The sequence below is a fragment of the Amblyomma maculatum genome, chromosome 3 (genome assembly GCF_055883805.1).
Source record: "Amblyomma maculatum isolate TAMU_Amacu chromosome 3, ASM5588380v1, whole genome shotgun sequence".
Lineage (NCBI taxonomy): Eukaryota > Metazoa > Arthropoda > Arachnida > Ixodida > Ixodidae > Amblyomma > Amblyomma maculatum.
In genome coordinates, this window is record NC_139346.1 from 70,270,784 (window position 1) to 70,290,189 (window position 19,406).

Here is a 19,406-nt window from a genome sequence, read left to right on the forward strand (position 1 = left end):
ACGTTTGTATATTTTCCTATCTCGTCATTGAGCGTGCCAACGGAATACGTGGGTGTCATGGCGGCTTTGTTTTCCTCGTGCAGAAGTGTTGGACTTGTCAAACCATTCTCTACAACTCTGCAGCAGATGGACTGTGAAATAGAGTATATTTCTGGTCGTTTAACTGAGGGTTCAAAGGATGGTAAAGCAGTGGCCCGAGCAAAGAAAACATCTGCATTTGGCCGAGGTCGCATTTTCCGGTTGCTTGGGGGAGCAATTAGGTTGCCGAACAGCACGACATTAATCATGCTGACCCCCACAAGAAGAAGCGTTCCACGCAGTCCATATTCTTGCAACGCGTAGTTGATCACAGCGGGAAAGGCGAAGGACGCCGCAGGAGCTCCGGTCATAACGACACCAATGAGGAGACCCCGTCTTGAAGCAAGGTGGCCTTCAATTCCGACAACGCTGCAGTTGAAGATAATTCCTTGCCCCGTTCCTGCAGGAACATAGTAGCACCTATCAGGTCTATTACACGTAGGGTAGACATGTGTTCGCAAATGTCCGGCGCCCGGAAGCAGCTGCGTTAGAGATAGTATATTTATTTATTAATTAATGTATTTATTTCACTGATACTGCCAGCCTATGAATAAAGAGTCTTGGCGAGAGTAGACATTACATAAAATTCATGTTGAATGATAAACTGACAAGGCATTAATCTAGAAGGATGTCCCTAATATGACGCAATGATTTACCAATGACAATTTTCTATCTTCACGTATTCTAAACTTTTATGAGGCAACGGAGACAACACATCAGGCAAGAAATTCTAGATTCTATGTAGATCCCATTCTTTTGAATGAAAATAGTACCTTCCGCACTGTCCTGTCTTTCTTGCCTGCTGTGTGGTCTCTGCGTCGCTTATACAATCTTACGAACATGAACCAACTAGCCCCGCAACGCATGTTATTGGAATTCACATATACTGTTTACTGCATATGCGAAGATAGAAATTCGGTTGCAACCATACAAAATATGCTGCATATTGTACACAGTCAGACACGCCCGGAGTGTACATTGATAGTGACGTTGCAATGATACAACCCAGACACTGAAAGGAGTGCAATGATGAATATCCAGCGTCACCTTGTGAGCACCATTTCTAGAATCATTAATATGGGCGTGTGCGCGAGACGTAAACGCCGAAGTCATTTGCGTTTCGAACGCGAGGTAAAAAATAGTAGGCAACGAAGTCTAAAACCGTAAAGAAATGAAAATGCGCAGGTATGAAAGAGCTATGTTATTAAAGAAAATAGTCTTAAAGCATCTTCAAAAAAGATTCCAGTGTTGGGCACTCCATGACGTCGCGGCTCAGGCTATTCCATTCTCTAAGGGTTCATGGGAAGAAGCACTTGTGAAAACAATCAATTCTACAAGTGTTTTAGTTCTCTAGAATGACGGGGCTTGTCAGGAGCCGACAACCGTTTTCGATGCAGTTATCTCTGATTAGTTCCAGCTCACCAAGTTTCAGCGTTTCAGCGTTTCTAGGTTCGCTTTGCCTAAAAGAAAGCACAGTGATGTTTTCAAGCTGTATGAGCTATCCATGTATCGAACATGTTTTCTTTGAACGTTTTCTAGATTAAGGAAAGAAGCCAACAGTCGGCGAGGCCAACGAAAGCATTGGGGATTATGTTTTGTCTTTTTTTTTTAATTTTTACTTGGATAATCACAGAAATGAGTAATGTAATCTGCTTAGGGGAAAGATAATTAAACACAAAGTAGAAGAAAAAACAACGTGCTGATGGTGGGGACCGAACCCACGACCTCCGAATATCGCGTCCGGTGCTCTTCCAACTGAGCTACATCGGCCGCTGTCCCCCCCCTGCTACTTTCTCGGGTATTAATGTTGTCTGTATCCGAACCTTAAGAGTGTTCAACAGCGCCACCCTCAACCATAGCGGCGGACGTGGAACGTCCTGTATTACCGCCAGTGTCACGTAGAACGCGAACAACAGCGAGGGCGAAAGCTGTGCTAGAACCCTCTTATGCTACCTATGGCTTCAAGACTGCCAGAACCGAGACCCCCGTAAGCTACAAGCAGATAAATTGAAGGGGAAATGAGGGTGCTCGTTTAATACATGAAGGAAAGAAGCCAAAAGTCGGCGAGGCCAAGGAAAGCATTGGGGATTATGTTTTGTCTTTTTTTTTATTTTTACTTGGATAATCACAGAAATGAGTAATGTAATCTGCTTAAGGGAAAGATAATTAAACACAAAGTAGTAGAAAAAACAAAGTACCGATGGTGGGGACCGAACCCACGACCTCCGAATATCGCGACCGGTGCTCTTCCAACTGAGCTACATCGGCCGCTGTCCCCCCTGCTACTTTCTCGGGTATTAATGTTGTCTGTATCCGAACCTTGAGAGTGTTCACCAGCGCCACCCTCAACCATAGCGGCGGACGTGGAACGTCCTGTGTTACCGCCGGCGTCACGTAGAATGTGATCAACAGCGAGGGCGAAAGCATGATTTTTGTTTTCTCCTTTTTTCTCATTTTACAGCGAAAGCTGATTTTTGTTACATTTCAGACTCAGCATGTTCTAATGCAGGTTTCACTTAGTTAGGAAAGAAAATCACGACGTCTCAATGCCTCTACCAGAGACGCTGTTCTGGCACATCTAATTCTGCTGCTAATACCGCACTGATCATTACCGAATATGACGCAATATGCTGGAAATATTTCATCCAATCACGTAGAGCACTGAAACAGCATTGGCAGCACCTGTACTACACAAACGAGCGTACTGAAACTTTTCATTCGTTTCATGTTCGCAAAGTATAAATCTTTTTCTTATTACATATCTAACTGTAATTATATTAGCCAATAACATTCAAATATTTATTTATTTATTCAATATACCCCTAAAGGCCCTCATTCGAGGGCATTACAGGGGGGGAGGGTCCGTGTAAAAGAAAACGTGTAGCAGAAACATTATTAAAAAGCAAATAAACAATAAAAAGGATAAATATAACATGAGAAAATAATTAAGCACCAGAGAATAAAGAAACAGGTTATAGAAAGAAATAAAATACAAAGTATAGGTTTAAGAAGACAATAAGGCATAACAGAAATGAACGTAATACAGCTTGTACGTATAGCCGAAAAAAGTGCATTTCAAATGTCAACGTCGCTGCGGACGAGATCGCGAAATGTGCAGGCGTTAGATTCAATGGCTATGTGTGCTGGTAGGGCGTTCCACTCTATGATAGTGCGTGGTATGAATGACTTCGCAAATGCAGATGAATGACACGCGATGCGCTTAACTTTGTGCGGATGGTCGAGCCGTGGAAAGAAGGCTGATGGTGATAGAAAAAAATCATGGTGGAACGATGTGCGGTGATACAGTTTATGGAAAAGTGCTGGCCGTGATAGTTCGCGGTGGAAGGGCAAGTTAATACCTATCAGATCATAGTAATTCAGATCAACAGTTCTAGGCATTCATTCCTGAACATTAAGAGTACACTAGGAAAGCTGCAAGAATTCTGTCGAGTGACGTTACCGCGTGAACAACGTGCAAGAAAAGAAACAGACACCTAAAATACAGGCATGCCCCCTCACAACAGGAATTTTCGCTGTCATGAGCCTCATCCCGCAAGACACAAAAATCCCCCTAAATGACTAAAAGGGCAAGAATAACAGTAGCACGAATTGTTATCGTTATGTTATTCGGATCGAACGCAGCTCAGGCCACAGGGGATGGAGGGTGGCTGCTCCTGGCCCTGATCGGGCTGGGACAGATAGGCCGCCGCCGCTTGCGTCGTGGGCTAGCCTGCCACTGAACTTTTACCTGTTGTAGACTGTCATTGCACCCGCCACCTCTTCGGTGGTGGACAACGGCTGTTGATGATGATGATGACCACAGACAAAAGGCGCATACCCACGACGGCTGTTGCGGCGAGCGTCTTTCTCTCCCTGATCTTTTTCTTTTTCTATTTTCTCTTCTGTCTGCAAGGAAGAAAAACGTAATTTTGCCCTATATAATTTTGGTGGTTTTCGGGCCTCTCTAGAGGTGTCTTCTTGTTGCATCTTCAGGAGTCTCCTCCGTCGACCTCAACTTTTACCCAATGGTCGGTTGCCTTCAGTCCAGGGCTCCGGTGGCCACAGCCGCTTGTTGAGTTCGATGCACCAGACCTTACTGGTCTTCGCAGCAGTTGCTGGCAGCAGAGTCTCCCATTGCTTCGCACTCGGGTTTTGAATTGTCGGGACGAAGTCCATATTTTGACAGGTCCATATGATGTGGTATAGTGTTTGGTTTTCGCGCACCACGGACATCTGTCTGCGTATATCATCACCATCATCAGCAGCCTTATTATACCCACTGCAGGACGAAGGCCTCTCCCATATTTCTCCCCTTAACCCGGTTCTGTGCTAGCTGCATCCACTTGATGCCTGCGAACTTCTTGACCTCATCCGCCCACCTAACTTTTTGCCGCCCCCTATATATAAGGTAGGGTGCATTGTTTTAGTATGTGTAGGTTGGATATGAGCCCGTCTGTAATTGTCTCCAAATAACAGTTTTCTTTGTGTTGAGAGAACTTTGCGATAGAGGATAGCGCATTCTGCTGCCTCAGTAGTTTTCTAGTATATCCGAGTACACCTTGGGCGCTGGCAGAAGTACCGTGGTCTCGTTGGATGCTCGGAAAGCAGTGTATGCTCGAGCTATCCTGTCTACCTCTCGGTTCCATGCCACCCCTATGTTCTCCGGTACCCACATAATTTTGTTTGTGGTCTTGTTTTCTTCGTGGTTTATAATTTTGTCGTTCGCTCCGAGGAGTATACGGAGCGCGTGACGACCTAACCTACCATTCATGCAATTTCGACAGGCTATTTGAGTGCCCGTGAGTATCGTTAGTGACTGTCCGGTTTTATAGCCCTCCGCACACCACTAGAGCAACGGCCACTTCCTCGGCCTCTGCTACCGTGCAGTGTCGCATAGAGGCACTGGTCACTTCGCGTAGAGACGATTTGACCACCATGGCCACTGCAATTTTTGTGTCCTCCTCCCGAGGACGCGTCTGCATAAACGGTTCTTTCTTAAGGACCGTATGGTTTCTGAATGTTTTCGGCCCTTGCTTCCCTTTTGCCTCGGTGAAGGTGCGGCTCCATGTTTTTCGGAATTAGAGCTACTTTGAGAGACTTGCGAAGTTCTTCGGGGACCGTTTCCGTCCTCGCTATTTCTCGCATCTGTTCGCGGTATCCGAGTCTCTGTAAAAGCGCTCTCCCAGTGGTTGTCTGCGGCAGCCTGAGCTTTTACGATTCAAACTGCGCCTGCCGCGCCTGCCGTAGCTCTTCGAAGGTATTTTGTAATCGAAGAGCCATGAGCTTTTCTGTCCATATGTTGCGCGGTAGTCTGAGCGCTGTCTTATACGCTTTGCGTAGCAGGGCATCCGCTTGTTATATTTCGATCTTGTTGAAGCACTGTTAGGGTAGGCTGCACATAATTCAACTCAGTACAAGGTTTCTGACTAGTTTTAGTGTGTCCTCTACGCGCATGCCATGCCGCCTGTTGGTGATGTGGGTGATCATGCGTATTACTTATAGCGTTGTTTCTTTGAGCAGAGTAAAAGTGAGTACTGCGTTGGTTGGATTGAACTCACATACACAATATTCTTATGGTTGTCGTTTCCGGAATGGGCATTCTTTCCAGGTGGATGTTGAGTTTCAGGTCCTCGCTGGTTGCGACGGTCCGGTTTTATTTGCCTCTCCACACTCGAAGCAGTTCCTTTTGCTCGGTCGAGCATGCGAGTCCTCTTGCTCCGAGATATTTCTGTACACAATGCCTTCGATCTTCTCTAGTTTTCTTTCTAGACCTATCATAACTATATTGAAGAGGATAGGTGAGATGACTAATCCTTGGGGTGTTCCGATGGTGGCAGTTCTATCTGACAGGAAGGCTTTGACGTAGCCGTGGATTCTGCGTCCGCAGTCCAAGTCGTCTAGGCCTGTAAGAATCGCTTCGTGACTGGCGTTATCGAATGCCCCCTTGATGTTGAGGACCATTATGACAATTTCACCCGTTCGGGGTACGCTGCGTATCTCAGGCTCTTGTATTTGGAGGAGCACGTCCTGTGCTGCGAGTTTCCATCTGAAGTCGAACATGGTATGGGGCACACGGTCAGTATCTTCCATGTAGTTTTGCAGTCTGAGCTTCATTACCCGCTCGTAAAGCTTGCCAAGGTACGACGTGAGCGAGATGGCCCTGAGATTTTCAATTTGGAGCTTTTTGCCAGGTGTGTTTACAGTCTTCGGGAACTGTTTCCGTCTCCCAGTGTTTGTTTAGAAAGCTTCTTGTATGAGGTCGTCACTCAGGTTGTGGATCAGGGCGTTGACTATTCTGTCCACTCCTGTTGCCGTGTTTCTGGTCGTGTTCCTTATTGCTGCGTAAACTTCTACAGTCATTGGGCGGTCGATTTTTTTGTTTTGGGCTTCGCGATAGGTTCCTTGGCATCGTGATAGGTTGTGATCACCGAAACAGTTTTTCGCGCATTCTCTAAAAGGTCAGTGTCGAAACCCTTGAAAGAGTGGGTGAATCTTTGGATCCTATTATTGCTTTCTGATTTGAATTTGGCCGGACCAATTAGCGCTTTTAGGCTTGCCCAAATTTCCCTTAAACGAGTCGCGGAATTGTTCTTAGTTTTGTCTGGCAAGTTGCGCTGCGTATTCTTCAGTTTTTGCCGTAATTTCTGCTATCTTTAAGTGTACTTTTCTGTTGTGGTTTTGCTTCCGCCATCTTCTGGTGAGACTGTGTCTCGCTTCTCATAGTCGCAGAAGGTGCCCGTCTTCTTCAGGCCTTGTTGTTGATCGCCTTACACATTTTTGTGCATTTGTCGTTTCTCTTTAGTCCCTGAAGACCAGGTGCCCAAATGAGGTTATGCGGAGTTGGGTCTATATATCGGCAGCAAGACTGCAGTACACGCCAGGCAAGCGGGGGAGCCCATGGCAGCCTATAGCTCCGACAGACACCTCGCTAGTAGGTGATGATGTGTTTCGATTTGGGAATACTGAGAGCCAGAGCGATAGCAATCTTCTCGGTGTGAGTTGTGCTGTAGGCTTTGAAAGTTATCCCGTTAATTATGTTTGCGTTGTCTAGGACTGCAGCCGTACACCACCCCCCGTGGTATGGGCCGGGAACATCCATATAATGGTCTTGTTGCTGGTGACCATATATAGTATCGCTCCAAAGCTTTTGGCGATGACTGCTAGGTCTCCTTTGGACATGTTCCGAGGAAGGGTCGGACCTGGAGGTGGGTCTCTAGCGTTCTGGCGCTCTCACCCTTTTCTCAATGTGGCAATCGTATTTGATGTGTAGTCGGCCCAATAGGCGGAGACCGGGTGTGATCTGTGTAAGACGCGTATATTTGCTTAGTAAGGGGGCTTCTCGTAGCTTCCGGAAGGTGTTCACCACACCCAGGGCCAGAAGTCTAGTTGAACGTGCTGACCGCAAGGTCGAGAGCCCGCTTGATGACTTTCGGGTGGATGGCCTCATATTGATCACCATCATGTTTATGCAGGTACAACTAGGGGTCGAGTAGAGGATTATGCTGGTAACAAAAGCACGGGCAAGCCGCAGTGCATCCTTGCTTAGTCATCGGCCCCGCTTGTTGGAGACACGGTAACCATACGGCCCACTAGGTCTCCCACTATGCGAAGTTTGGCCTTAGTGGTGTCAACCCTGCGCTGATGGTGTATGAAGAGACCAACGAAGCGGATCTCTTTGGCCTCCCGTATCGGTCCTGAGGGGAGAATGATCTGAAGCTGAGTTGTGTCTCGAGGGGAGGGCGTACGTACACAAATTCAGATTTTGCTGGGGCGCACTGGAGTCCGTCGGAGGTCGCGTAGTCGTCGAACTACGGTCGCCGCTGCCTGTAGGTAGGACTCCATGTGGCCCAGGTTACCTTGCGTGGCTCATATTGGTATATCTGCGTAATGTGCTTCACGTATCCCGGGAAGAGAAGGAAGAGAAGGCAATTTGGAGGGAAGATGAAGCATGGCTAAATTGCAGAGGAGGGGAGACAAGACAGCATCTTGAGGTGTTCCCCTCGAGCCAATGGTGCATGGCCCGTGTTCTGCATCTTGTATGCGCATGTAAGCTTGGCGGTCTGTAAGGAACTGTTTTAAGCAATTGAATGTTTTGTGACCACAGTTGATTGAGTGGGACTGAGGTGATCGAAGATTACCTTGTGCTTGACATTATCGAGTGCACCTTTTAGATCCAAGGCTATGACCAGGACCACCTTGCCGTTGTGAGGACATTCGATAGGGTCTAAGATGTCGTGGTGGAGCCGAAGGAGTATATCCTGTTCTGATTTTTGAGGGCGGAAACCGAACATGATATCCGCGAAAATGTGTTGTTTTGAAAAATTCGGAGTCTCTCACGTACCATTGTCTCCATCAGCTTGCTGGCACAAGACGTGAGAGAGATGAGCTGAAGGTTCTCCACATCAATAGGTTTGCCGGATTTCGGGAGAAAGGTCACGAGAGCCGACTTCCAATCGAGAGGGAGAGGAGTGTCTTTCTTCGGCGTAAATACTATTGATGTATTTGAGAAGCACGACATATGCTGCATCGGGAAGGTTGGCGAAAAGCTTGATCGTAACCTTGTCGCGCCCGGGTGCAGTGCTGAGTTTCATCTTGCTTAAGGCGGCCGCCCGGAGGTCGTGGAGCTGCAAAGGAGTATCCAGCTCCGTGTTTTCTTAGCCTGCATACTAGTAGGCAACCGCCCGTTGGTCCTTGGTGGTGCGCACGTATCGGTCCCTGAGCGTTAAGGCTAGCTATGTTTTCGTTCTTGTAAAGTTGTGCATGACTTTGCGTAAGTGGCGTTGGATTTTCGTGCGTGTTTGTGTTGGATCGATGAGCACGTGAAATAGGCGCCGCGTATTACGACCAAACGTCTTGCGCGCAGCCGCGTTGCACCGGTCTACCCAGTTATTGTCGGCTAGCTGAGCAGTATATTCCGCGGCTTGATATATGAGTTCGAGAATGCGTCTTTTTTAGGCGTTTGTTATATGTCTGTTTTTTCCATCTTTTGGTGAGGCTGCGGAGGGGCTCCCAAAGATGTAGCAGGTGGTTGTCTACGTCCGTTTGCATTTCCGTGAGCTGTTTCTGCCTTTCGTGCTATTTCAGATCAGACGTGAGTGATTTTTACCAGGTGTCATATCCCGAAAGCAGGGGATCTGCGATAGACAGAGAGGTGCGGAATTTTGTCCAGTCCGCGACACAAGCTTGTGTTTATGGGCGTTTCAGTGGACGCAGGTAGATGGTTGTGCAGATTATACAGTGATCGCTACCAAGAGTTCCCTCTGTGTTTAGCCAGTCGGCATGGCATATGGTGCGTGTAAATGTGAAGTCCGGGCAAGTGTCGCGTTGAATCGACTTTCCTACACATGTTGGGTTGGTGGGGTCAGTGTGAATGGTGAGTCCGAGTGCAGAGCTAAGTTCCGCAAGCTTCCTCCCACGTATGTTCTCCCGGGGGAGCCCTGAGCCTGCTCTGAGCATTAAAGTTACCAACAATCTGAAGTGGGTCCTTTCCCGCTACCTGCATAGCTTGCATGAAAATGTCGCTTAATATAACATTCCTAATTATCGGGGGACAATGAATGTTTAGAATGTATACAGGTGGGTCAGACCGTCTTAGTGGCAGTACCGACACCATTGTGTACGCGGATGGTGGTGTTGTGGGGAGTGTGAATTCCGGCATGGCATATGGTGCGTGTAGTGTATTGCTTGTGAACAAGTATACATGTCTGCGGGTTTTGTTGAAATATAGTGTAGTTTGTGAGCTTGATGCCTGCGCCGAGGTCCTGAAGGGCAATCGCGGCAACGAGGAATTCAGAGGTCTCAAGGTAGAGGCAGAGTTAAGCTCTCTTCATGTTGTTCTTGAGACCTCTGCTATTCAATTGCTTTAGTGTAAGCGGCTGTTTGAAGAAGCGTCGGTGCTAGGCGCCGCCATCGTCGATAGGCCTAGCGTCCCATGCTCTCCCGATGTCGAGCTGGGCATCCGGTAAGGGTTAGCGGGCTGGCGCTCGCTTTGTAACTTTCAAGTCCAGTAAGGAACCGGAAAATGGTACTACCGCTTGCAATATGGCATCCAGGGGATCCAGCACTTGACGTCTGCCAGTTCCTAATAACATCCGGCTGCGAAAAAGTGGTAGTCCGGTGAAATCGGTCAAAATTTGTGGAACCAAAGTGATGAGCGTCCGCCTACTTCACCCTCTATGAAAGAATCCCAGGCAGCGGAGGTGGCTCAGCTACAGAGCCAGTAGCAGGCCCGCAAATTTTCTTTTCCTTCTTCTTACAGCCACAACAACGGCAACAACACAGGGGACGCAGCTAGGAAATGCGTTCTTCCTCTGGCTTAAACATGATGTAGCCTCGCATGCTGCATGGGCGCCGCATACCCTTCGCCACCATAGAAACGTGGCCGCAGCGGCCTGAATCGTACGTTGATACTTCTGCTCAGTGGTTCAGTGCTAGCACTCCAGGGCCGAACCTTTTAGGCTCAGGCCATATAGCATGCGTTTAGGTAGCTGTACCAGCCCTGATTGAAGTATAAGAGAAAATCAGAAAATGGCACTGCTGACAGTATTTTAAACACTAGAGGCATTTGAAAGATCCTGGTTGTCGCTTATCAAAGGAGTCGCTTGAAAAAAAAAGCATCGTCAATAACATTTTTTCTTCTCATCAGCGGTATGCAAGAACGTATGATCAGAGCGTGTCTGCGCGCGCTGGCACTTGAAACGAAAGTGCGTCACAGCACGTAAATGAATAAAAATCCGGAGAGATAAACTTTCTTGGTCCTGTACAAAATGATTATGCTACAGCTGTAATCGTTCTTTTTCATGAATTGATCAAATTTCGTTATGTGTAACACTGCTCATATATAGCGACTACATAAAAAGCTGAAGACGATCATGCTCCATGTAAAGCTGCTACATTCTTTCAAACTGGTCAGTAAGCGTCGTAGTATTGATCAAGTTGTTATGCCCTATCAAGTACAGCGCAATGTCTCTCCTGGCAGTAAAATATCGCAGTTTTATGAAGAACCATCGGCTTCGCTCCTTCATTCAGCGTAGGTAAATACACCACAAAAATACACCATCTCAGGGAATGCAGCCGAGGTCCGCTAACGTACTGTCAGGCAAATCGGCCAGGCAACGTTACAACCCTGGCAATGTTTTCCCATTATTGCCCATAAGCAGACCTAACAGAAGCGGCTATAATTGCTTCTGCACATTAGGCACAGTAGTTGGGAAAAATTTGTATTAAACCTCAGCGCTGCTATGTTGTCCGCTGGATGTGTTAGGGGGACCCCGCCAATGATGAACCGTGCCTTTCCTTTGCAGTAAAGAAATTTTAGAACACCGGTGAAATATGATGCGTTCAACGGAACGTTGGGTGAGTTCGTCAAGGAGCGCGCGATGTACCGCGTGCAGCAGCAATGCTAAGGCTTTCCCATTTATGCACTATGGTTTCTGCAGTGCTCTCTGAATATTAATTTCAGACTGCAGTTGGTGGATTAACATTCGTTATACAATTTCTAACAATTCCCACCTTTTTTTCCAAGCAAATCACGCCCTTTCCAGCCCGCTCACATTCAAACATTTCAAATTACCCGCCAGAGGAAATTAGATCCACGGACCCGACATCCTTCCTTGCCTCTCTATGCGATGATACCATTCTTGTTGCAATATATCAACTGGTTCCTCTTTTACTGCTCTGGGAAAGTCAAGTCCACACAAAATCCGCCTATAAAGCCATACAATACTTACGCATTAAGAGAAGCTTACCTCCAATGATACCAAGCACGAACGTGAGAAAGGCTGTTCCGGTAGCCCAAAACGAGACCGTGAAACTGGCGCTGAGCAGGAGGCCACCTGAGACCACGGCGGTGCGCAACCCGGCCACTTGAATGATGGCACCGCCTAGCAGTGCTGCCACGCGAATAATACAAAGTGCGGAAAATGCGTAATCAACAAAGATACAGGTGAGCATATGAATCAGGTTTTTCTAGAAGGCGAAATTCTAATCCTACTGTCAAGAGCAATCACGGCTTTCCTTACAGGATCTTCAAATAAACAGTTATCGATACCTCGCTGTGGCTTACCCATGCCTAATGTCCTTTTAGCAAGCGTATTAAAGTTTTACCTTTTATGAGTTTAGTTAACTATGTCGCTGAAGTGCAGGTTTCTGCAAAATCCGTCTTTTTCACAAAATGTGGCGCCCTCTGGGAGAGGTTGAAAATTCGTCAGCTACTGGTTGAAAACGCCCTTGGGAGACGCTGCCGCCAGAAAAATGGCGATGAGTGTTCTTGCTAGCTACCGCCATCTGTCGCATACGCCTCTCAAAAATATTAACTGCTCGTGTCCTCCAAGATCAGCTCCAGCTACGCCGATAGCGGAGGCCATAAACTGCGGATGCGCAGCTTGGTTTGGTGGTTTGTTCGCGCATGCACAGAGCGGCCTTCTAATAGGCGGATTGGCAACCCACAAGCATTGAAATATCTGGAAGGCTGTCAGCATTTATTAAACGGCAGCTGATACTGAGAACCCTTTCATTGCTGGCTGAACAGGAAATATAAATGCAAACCAAAGGGTTTGTGTATACACATCCGAAAAAATAATGAGCGGACAATGCACGCACACAGGCATACGGAAAGCACTATAGGCAGAATCAAGCAGTCCACCCAAGGTGCCTATTGTCGGTCAGGTGCATGCGTACAACCGAGGAGCGGAGGAACCACGTCGTAGGTAATGACTAGATATTCGTGAACACGCGTTCTTCATGCGAGAAGAGACAAAAAGAATGCCTGGTGAGGAGGAAGAAGAAAAGCGACAACGAGAAAAAGGTGGGGGATGGAACGTATGTGTTGTCGGCGGTGAGCAGAGGTATAGCCAGTGTCGAGTGGCTCACCGGCGGTAACTCCTCTTTACAATCCCTTACCTTTCTCTATCTCTGCTTTTCTTTTTTTTCCTACTCTCGAGTTATTATCTTTTGCGGGGCATGCACATAAATTTGCGACCTGCGGAGCCAAAATCACAACGGTAGCAAGTATCATGCGAGAGGATGAACGATTTCATTTTTTTCTTGAAAGCTTGAACATTTTTGAACCATCTTTAACTCAAAGGACAAGAAAATTATTAAAGAAGGGCACCATGCAAGAACCCTGAGATACCCAACGCCATCACAATTTTAATGTCACTGATCAGAATGACGCCCCCGAAATAAGTTTGTGCCACAGTTTACGATAGGGCAACGTCTTTTTGCTATCATTGTTGACACTGACGCTACTGTCTTTTAGCTGAACGAAGAAGATTATCACAGATTCTTCGTGGATCTCACTACATTGTGCTCGCCTGCTGTCACAATTCACAACTACTCCGGACAGGCGATTAACATCCTCGCATGATTTTTGGCGGCCTTGAGTCATGTCTAAACCACCCCCGGTGGGCTTTTCAACATCATAACCAAGGTCACGGCTTTGGTGGGGCTGGAAGCCATACGCACCCTGACAATAGCTTTGTCAGATCAACATTGATCTGTCCCAGTGTCACGAATGGAGACTGGACCACTGGCTTCTCGCCGAGCTGCAGGATCAGATTTCGGATCTCTTTACAATGGGCCTTGGGCTCGTAAAGAACTTCGCCGGCACATCTAGCGTCGCTCGTCCGTGCCGCCTGCTTGTGCCAACTACAGCCCCAGCCCCTGATTCTGCGAGCGCACGTTTCCGTGGCGCTAAGCCGTCTGGAGTCGCAGAGAGTAATAAATGACATGTCCGGATCGATCTGAAAGGGTCTTCTCCATAGTCATTGTGTGCAAGATGTAAAAGATGGCTCAATGCGGTTGAGCACCCCGCCTGGGGGGCGCAGTGGTTACGGCGCTCGACTACTGTTCCCAAGAACGCGGGATCGAATTACGGCCTCGGCGGCCGCTTTTCGATGAAGGCGAGAAGCAAGGTGCCCGTGTGCTGTGCGATGTCACTGCACGTTAAAGAACCCCAGGTGGTTGAAATTTCCGGAGTCCTCCACTACGGCATCTCTCATAGCCTGATTCGCTTTGCGACGTTAAAACCCACAAACACCCCCCCACACACAATGTGGTTGAGTGCGGACCTCCACGAAGCTAACAAAGCGGTCATTGCTGTCGCGGATCTCCCACACACGAACACTTTCTACATCAACTGGCAGGTAGGACAAGATTTAAAAAGCTTGTCTTGGTGTCTGCATACCACCAATTGAAAATACCGCGGAGAGTCGCGGCCTAACCACTTTTATTACGCATATTGCATTTTTCAATTTAAAAAAGTATGTGTTGGTCTGGCCTCTGCTATTGTCACTTTCCAAGGAAGATGCAGTTGTTGTTGAAGCACTGCAAGAATGTGCTCCGTTACATTCGCAATATAATTGTTTGGGGAAGGCCACGGGCGGAGCATAATAAAAATTTCAAGCAGGTACTTCAACGTATAAGTACTTCGGGATTGAAGCTTAATGATGAGTGCCTTTTCGCTTTTCCTGAGCTGCACGTTTTGGGGCAGGCCTTTAGTAAGAAAGGTTTTTGCCAATTGCTTCCAAAGTCGACGCTGTTGTAAAATCTCCTGCTCCTCATGATCTTCCAACGTTCCGTTCTCTCCTGAAACTTGTAGGGTACTACTCCCATTTTAAACTCCAATTTACTGATCCGGTCGAACTGCGAGAAAGTTTTTGAGGCCAAATCAAAAGTTTGCTTGGAATGGGGAAGCTTAACCAAGATTTTATCTCGTCAAGAGTGACTTATCGGCTAGTTCTGTTGTTGAGATGTTCAACTTATCTTTGTATGTATACGTCACGACAGATTCTTCGGAAAACGTTTTGGGTGCTGGGCTTTAGCAATTCGATGACCACAAAATGCGCACCATTCCATTTGCACCTCTAAATTGCACCAGAGAGAAGAAGATATTTCGTGGGTGAATTGAGAGGTTTGACATGCTTGTCTGCATGCAACATTGGCCTGAATACGTTCCGGGGAGAAGGTCTGTGTGGGGTGCAGGCCATCAGGCTTTGACCCGGAACACAGCATGGGATTCCTGAAATGCCCTCTGGGAGAAAGGTACACTCCAAGGCTGTGCTGAAACGTATACGCGAAATGGGTTCAAGCTAGGCAATCATGCACCTAACAGTATATGGGTAGGAGACTCGGTGCTAGGGCCCGAGCTTTTCGAAGCTCTATTCTCGTTCGAAGCGCGTTCTCGGTATACAACAGTTGCATCTTACCTGTACTCACCTGTGGGGCTGAAACGTGGAGGCTAACCACGAGAGTTCTACATAAGTTGAGGACAACCCAGAGGGCTATGGAACAGCTCTGACTCTACGCCGCCGTGAGTACTGCTTCCAAGCAAAACGCAAACTACTTCTCGAGATCGCGCTTGACCAACACCAGCTGAAAAAACTACATCTGAAGCGCAGTCTACTTCTTCATGGGCTGAACAAGTTTATCTCCTCCCAAAAACAACGACGCAGCACAATCGCGGCGACGGAGGGCAAGTTAACGTCCCCCACCTGATTGACTTTGATGCTGAAATTACTGTTTCGTTTCATTTGCATATTGTGCTTGTGCGTGTGTCGTTTTCTTAAAAGTTGGAGGTGATGTCTTCCGCACAGGTCTCAATTTCGGTTGCCATACAGCCCGTGCTATAATCATCAGCACATTTCTCTCTCTTCTGTCGACCCCACACGCTCACACTCCCTGATGTAAATAAATAGTCTACTCTGAGATGCCGTCGGCGCCTGTTCATGCCCTCGATCTTGATACCGGACACCAGAATGGGTATCAAGAGTCGTTCCACAAGATGTAATTTAATTCGCTGCTACCTCTATCCTTCGCGCTTAGCTACGACAGCCCTAGATGGACTGACTGACTCTTTGTGCCTTGTCTATCCTGCCCTCCGTGTGCGTTTGAGCTCATTGTACATTCGCTGTCTCTTCGCATGCATCTATGTCCACTCTGTTGTTTCTATTTCACTTTTCTATTAAGTTGCCGTTGGTTTAATAATTCAAGCAAGAAAGATGTGTATCCCGTCCCGAGAAAGGCGAGGCTGCTTCCGAAATATTGGCATTAAATTTGTGTCTATGAGGTTCGTACTCTCTTCAACTATTTAATACGAAAGCCAATAATAGTACGTAAAATGCATACGATTTATATTAGCGAAAACGCTCAAAAACTAGAAATAGCGGGTCTTAACTATCTACAATATTTTTCAGGAGCAAACTTTCTGCCTCGGCGGGCACAATATGCAGCAAAACGTCTGCGTTTATCCAGCTAAATAACTAATATCCTATGAATAACTTTTAATTATCGCCAATGAGGACTTTGATTCTGTCAACTAGACTAAGCATTATTGGTTTTTTAAGCGAATAGAAACTAATTTATCAAACGCCCACAGCGCAAGAAAAAAAACTTGCACGGGTGCAACGCTGCTGAACCAAATATTGTGCAAAAGCATTAGCTGCGGGTGACCGAGCCTTCTTCCCTTTTTCTTCTTATATATAAAGCCCCTCTTTAACCAACCGATAGCAGCGTGCCTTAGTGGCCTATAGGGATAACTTGATTGCCAGGATCCTAGGAGGCTGATTCTGATATAACCGTGCCATGTGAAAGGAGAGACTCAAGTTGGCAGCTCCTGCCAGCCCGTGTGTCACGTGAGGTGTGACGTCACAGCATCACGTGGGTAAGACGTAACTGCGGCCAGGTCACGTGAAGTCTGGAAAGTGCAAGTAGTAATGCTTTCGCAATAATACGATTAGGTTTCCTTATTACATAGAAAGTGACAGCAAGAGGAGACGCGTGGGAAGATTGGTACAGTCGCGACCACCGCTGATCACGCATTGCAGCGGAAACGGCGCCTAATTTGGACTTCTGACTGTAAGTAGTCATGCACTTTATTTCTCTCCGTCACTGTTAAAGATAACGAGTAGTCAGCTGACATTAACTGGCCAATTTCTTGAACCAAGCTTCGAGGTAAAGTGATACACGTAATGTGACGCGATTCTGACTGCAGTTCGAACTGAGTGTCTTTGCCATTCTACCACGTCATTCATGGAAGTGGTGTTTTTACCGACCTTTCTGCGCTTCCATTGAGCTTAGTTTCAATTTTGGGAACACAGAGGGATTTACTCGCTCAAGAGGGTTAGAAAATTGGGGTAACATTGTTTCATAAACTGATAGGGCTTCGTCTTGTTCACGGCTTCAGACTGCCTATTGGGACTAACAACCCAACGGCGATAATAAGAAAGCATCTTTTGCGGTATAGTTCATTACCTGGGAAAACAAAGGAATTCTGCGGCACGTTGTCTCCGCTGGGGAAGACAATTTGTTCCTGCGAACATTTTGTGTTTTGATCAAAGCTTCTTTTTAATGATATTACTTAAGGTGCATAATTCGGGCACTACATTGCGCCCCAGTCCATATAACATTATTAATAGGGTTTATTCTTACAGTAAATATTAATCTCGTTGGCGAAGTTAGCCAGTTAAGCGGTTTAATAGTCAAGAAGGAAGAGAGAGCGGTTATGGTCTCAAGCTTGGTGGATACAAGCAACAAGAGTTTTATTTCCTTGTTTTAAAAGGTTTTTCGTTTTGTATTCCGCGGGCTTTCTTTGGAATCGAAATTAACGATACACATAATGACATCCTTCGTGCAAATAAAGAACAGGGTTTTCTGAGTTTACTATTAAAAGTTTCAAATCACAGATCTCTCTGACAATATTTCTTAGATCAGGTAACTATGCTAAATTTTCCTAACAACAATTGCCCGCTGTGCTCATGGTGGTGGCCAGTAATATGCAACCTGTTGCCACCTGCTGTCTCTAGCGGTTGTTTACCTCACGGCTTTCCTTAGTGGTGACTACGGTTTATACACACATCGCTTTGAACAAGCTGCACAAACGTACTTGCGGACCCTAGGGTGAGCGTTCCTGAATGAACGCCAAAGAATCTCGGGCTTAATATCTGTCTCCTTGCAATTCAGCCATAATACATCTTCTCGCTAAATCACAATCAGCTGGACAATCAATGCCTAGCGATGTGACCTACTAGTTGTGCTTCTCAACAATGCATGTCCCTGATGTTTCGCTCACAATAATGACTTCGCTATTTCTAAGAAAGGGGCCCTTAAATCTGTAACATTGAAATTTGAAAGAAGCTTCGCAAACATCCTCCATTGGTTTTTTCTTTTAGCAAAAAAGAAAAACCCTTGTGCAGTCACAACCCGTAGATGACGGTGCGAACATTTCTTAACGATAAGGAACTTTGCCAAAGTAAATCACTCTGTCGAAGATTTTGTGTCATACATTTACGGACGAACAACTACAAAACCTACTCAATTTATCCGAACTCCACGTAGGAGACAATAACAGCTAATCAGACAAGCGATGGCGCTCGATACGTTTTTAAGCGGTCTGGAGAAAATACACCTCTGTTAGCCATAACAGCTACGCTCGAAACAGCAGTTTCAATTCCCCCTGTGTCGTACAAAGTCGTTTGATTGATTCCATCGCAGAATTCTTCTCGCTTTTAAAGTGTCGTAGTATTGGCTCAACAGTCAAATTCGGGTGCGTTTTTTGCTTCAATAATTGAGCCAGCGACTTGTTCATCTGGGTCTCTCGTTTCCTCTTTAAACCGGGGCCCATTTCTTTAGCTTGCTTCCGCGATTCACTTATACTATGCATTCGGTAGAGAAACGCTGTCCTAGGGTTTGCTATTTCGAGTACCAAGCCTAGACTCATGGCGTAGGCCCATGTTTCCTCGTTTTCCAGAAGGAATAGAGACAGCGCGAAGGCAGTTGCTCTCTTGAAAAAAAAAGATGGGCTCTCACACCTCCAATGTGGAAGCAGCCACCGTAGACAGATAACGGCACCGCAGCCCGTTCTCTGGAGACTTGAAACGTATTCATGATGTAAGGGTAGAATACGGCGAAATTCCGAAAGAACGCGCTGCTGATGAAGTTCATAGCAAAGCAGGCCCCCCGAATAATCCAGCTCTCGTAGCGGTCAGAGCCGTTCTTCATATGTATCACTGCGCGATTCCTCTCCGTCATTCCAGTCGGTGCTCCTGATTCTTGGCGCTTCTGCAATATAACACAGTAGGCCAGTTCAACCTTCCTGATTGAGAAGGGCTCAACGCAGCCATATAAACATGCTAAGCTACAATTCGCGCTTAGTCATCAATTGACCAATATCTTCGGAACAAGAGTTTATATTCCAGGATTTGAAACGGCAACAGGCATACAAACACAGCTTAATAAAGCAACGGGAGATGCGCGTGTGAAGGAATAAATACATATATTCAAAGAGCAGAGAACAAGCGCTATAAACGGGCGCATCGAAATGATGCTCACAT

General features: G+C 46.6%; 1 protein-coding gene across 1 annotated transcript; it reads right to left on the reverse strand.

Annotated features, from left to right (window-relative positions):
- Window positions 1–109: 109 nt before the first annotated feature.
- On the reverse strand, window positions 110–19,074 carry LOC146194948 (monocarboxylate transporter 13-like). Its single transcript, XM_084596680.1, has 4 exons — window positions 18,885–19,074; window positions 11,826–11,969; window positions 232–478; window positions 110–131 (listed from the first exon to the last, which is right to left on the reverse strand). The coding sequence occupies exons 1-4, from the start codon at window positions 19,072–19,074 to the stop codon at window positions 110–112; spliced, it is 603 nt and encodes a 200-aa protein (XP_084452806.1).
- Window positions 19,075–19,406: the final 332 nt, after the last annotated feature.